The sequence below is a fragment of the Zingiber officinale genome, chromosome 6A (assembly GCF_018446385.1).
Source record: "Zingiber officinale cultivar Zhangliang chromosome 6A, Zo_v1.1, whole genome shotgun sequence".
Lineage (NCBI taxonomy): Eukaryota > Viridiplantae > Streptophyta > Magnoliopsida > Zingiberales > Zingiberaceae > Zingiber > Zingiber officinale.
The window spans coordinates 53,403,417-53,406,616 of NC_055997.1; the positions used below are offsets into that span (position 1 = coordinate 53,403,417).

A 3,200-nucleotide genomic window follows, 5' to 3' on the forward strand; every position below is an offset into this window, starting at 1 on the left:
ATAAATTATGTCATTTTAAAAATATTTTTATATTGATTATTTTTACATATATTTTCAAATATGTTATAAAAAAAATTAATTTGGATACTATATTCAAAATATAATAATAATTATGTAAATATATTATCAATGGTGTATTAAAATTATATTTAAATAATTAATAAAGATTAATTTATATAGTTTAAAGATATTATTATCATTAACTAAAAATTAAATTTAGAAGTACACTTAAATTTTATTTTGTATTAACTTTTAACTTCTATGTTTTAAATACTCCATATTTTAACTTCTCACTAACTTTAAAATAATCACTCTTATATAAGTAAAAATTCTTCCAGACACTTTCTCAGTTTAACAGAGTCTACAGATGTGTTTAAGTATAAATGACAGTCAATAAATGATGCAATAATAATCAACTATGGGTGAAGGAGGAGTATAATTAGAAATAGCTATGCATTTTTAATAAATATGAAATTTGAGTATGTATTCAACTATTGGTTAAGGAAAGTATAATGAGAAATAACTATATATTTTTAATAAATATGAAATTTGAGTATGTATTTTGATATTAGAAAAAGTCACGTACGTGGTAATTTTTTTAGGTTAAAATTAATAAAATATCTCCAACCAGGCATGCAGTTCGGTAGCCCGTCTGTCTCATATCAATAACGCCAATTGCCAGGCGGCTTTTAACTCTCTCCAGGAAGAAACAAAAGAGCTAGCTATCTCCAATGCCAGTTCATCTTGCCACGTTCGATCTCTCTCCACGACCAACCGCAGCGACAACAATCCATGAAGATGAGAGAACAAGCCATGAAGAGGAGAATGGAGACCAGGAAGCTTGCCTTGTTCTTGCTGCTGGGACTCTCCCTTGGAGTCTTGACCTGCTTTCTTGCTGTCTCTGTGTTTTCAGGTAACTTCGTTAACTCAGCCTTGAAGAACTTAATGAAGTGGGATGATTATTTCAATGCACCGTCGGAATTTCCGAAGATACTTTTTTTTTAATTATTTATTTGTATCTTATTTTTGCCCTCGACGAGTTTCTCTTTTGCAGCCAACCAACAATTTTCGCTGACCAGGAGAGTTTGGGCAGATCAAGCAGAAGAAAGTAATACAATTCACTGATATCGACTGAGTAGAAAACAATTCTTAGTTGTATAGGTTTGTTGTTCTGTTCAATTCTGTTAAAATCATTGTTAATTTCCAGGCGGAGGACACGGCAGCAGGGAGGGAATTCTCCCAGGCATCGATCAACACACGGTAGACAATGCTACTCCTGCACAGTTAGGTGAGGCTACAACTTGAATTAATCATGCAATGCATGGGAAAGAAGAAGAAATGCTAATGTTTTTGTTCAATGTTCGAGATGGTGGAGCTGATGACAACCAGGGAATCAGTTCAATTGCTGATGCTATTAGCCGATTAAATGAGAAGTCAACATCCTCAAAAGACACGGTAACGACTGCAGAGCTAGGTGAGTCTTGAACTTATTCGAGAAAGGAATAGAGGAATGATTAGTTGGGACGTTTGATCCGTTGCAGAAATGTGGAGTTCAATTAATGTTTCCTCTTGTATCATCTTCTTAATTATTATCATGTTTGTTCTAGTTGCAGAACAAAAAGAAACACAGAGCAGACAGATTAAAGAGAAAAAGTCTCTTTGCGATCTTTCCAATTGGAGAACGGACGTCTGCGAAATGACCGGCGACGTTCGGATTCACAGCAATTCCTCCTCTATCCTTGTTCTAAATTCACAAGCAACGGAGGAGTCATGGCAGATCAAGCCTTACGCTCGCAAGTTCGACCCGTCTGCTATGCAGCACATCAAGCAAGTGTCCGTTCGATCGTTCAGCGGCGGCGACGGAGTCGTCGTCCCTGCTTGCACCGTCAACCAGACGTTGGTCCCCGCCGTCGTCTTCGTGATCGGAGGCTACACAGGCAACTACTACCACGACTACACGGACGTTCTGATTCCCCTGTTCATAACGACCCGGCACTTCAACGGCGACGTCCAATTCATCATCTCGACGCGCAATTTTTGGTGGGTGGACAAGTACAAGGCGATCCTGAAGCAGCTGTCGCGCCACGAGATCGTGTACTTGGACGGCGATGAGCAGGTACGCTGCCACCGCCGCGTCATCGTCGGCCTCCATAGCCACAAGCCCATGTCCATTGACCCCGAGAGGACGCCTGGCGGCTACTCTATGCTTGACTTCACAAAGCTCATGCGCGTCGCTTACGGCCTCGAGAGGGACCGACCGATGTGGCGAGCGGAAGAGAAGCCACGGATGCTGCTGATCCAGCGGAAAGGCACGCGGCAATTCACCAACTTAGAGGAGGTGGCGCGGACGGCGGAGGCGGCGGGGTTTGCAGTGCAGGTGGCGGAGGCGGAGTCGATGACGAGGGTGGCGGAGTTCGCGCGGGTGGTGAACTCGTGCGACGTCATGGCGGGGTTGCACGGCGCCGGGCTGACCAACTTTGTGTACCTTCCAACCGGCGCGGTGGTGGTGCAAGTGATCCCCTTCGGGAATCTGGAAACGATATCGCGGGGGTGCTTCAAGAACTCGTCGGAGGACGCAGGGCTGCGCTACCTCGACTACTCCGTCGGCGTGGAGGAGAGCAGCCTTTTAGAGCAGTATCCGAGGCAGCATCCGGTCTTCACCGACCCCAAGTCGATCCACCGGCAGGGATGGAAGAAGATGGGCCAAGTTTACTTGGACCACCAAGACGTGAAGATTGACGTCGACAGGTTTAAACCTCTTCTACTCGTAGCACTGGACAATCTCCGTCAATATACAATTGAAGATTAATATTTACAATTGATTCACACATTCTTCTCCTTTTTCTTTAGATTAATCGGCTTGGAAATTAGTTTCCTGAAAAACTCTAAATTTCCTAGCAATCTATAAAAAAAAAAAAAAAAAAAATCTTTCAGCCACACGACCTTTAAAAATATTTAACCAAATGCTCGACCCAGCATGGGTCTTCTCTGACTTCTCTGTCTAAGTTATTTTTTCCCCCTTAAATCGCTCTTCCCTCGTTCCCCCTGGCTCCTTCCTTCTGACACCGTAGAATCAAATGCCCTCTCAACTAGAACAATACGTCATTTACTTCCCTTCATCAGCTTATAAGGCCAATGATAAAAAACACTTAGACACGAGGTAGTGAACCAAATCATCTTTTTTATTTCATTCATCATGA

General features: G+C 42.3%; 1 protein-coding gene across 2 annotated transcripts; it reads left to right on the forward strand.

The window, feature by feature from the left end:
• The first annotated feature begins 704 nt into the window (after positions 1–704).
• LOC121996370 (alpha-1,3-arabinosyltransferase XAT2-like) lies at positions 705–2,828 on the forward strand. 2 transcript variants are annotated; one of them, XM_042550330.1, is made up of 5 exons: positions 705–913; positions 1,055–1,108; positions 1,208–1,288; positions 1,367–1,474; positions 1,608–2,828. In XM_042550330.1, the coding sequence occupies exons 1-5, from the start codon at positions 793–795 to the stop codon at positions 2,807–2,809; spliced, it is 1,566 nt and encodes a 521-aa protein (XP_042406264.1). In that variant the 5' UTR covers positions 705–792; the 3' UTR covers positions 2,810–2,828. The 2 variants fall into 2 exon arrangements, with proteins under 2 accessions (XP_042406264.1, XP_042406265.1); XM_042550331.1 differs by having other exon boundaries at positions 1,614–2,828.
• The last annotated feature ends 372 nt before the right edge of the window (positions 2,829–3,200 follow it).

Excerpts from the sequence above, each read along its gene's own strand:
- LOC121996370 (XM_042550330.1), top strand. The coding sequence starts at position 793 with ATGAAGATGAGAGAACAAGCCATGAAGAGGAGAATGGAGACCAGGAAG. Across the intron at positions 1,109-1,207 it reads GGCAGATCAAGCAGAAGAAA|GCGGAGGACACGGCAGCAGG; the intron begins GTAATACAATTC and ends GTTAATTTCCAG. Across the intron at positions 1,289-1,366 it reads TGCTACTCCTGCACAGTTAG|ATGGTGGAGCTGATGACAAC; the intron begins GTGAGGCTACAA and ends TCAATGTTCGAG.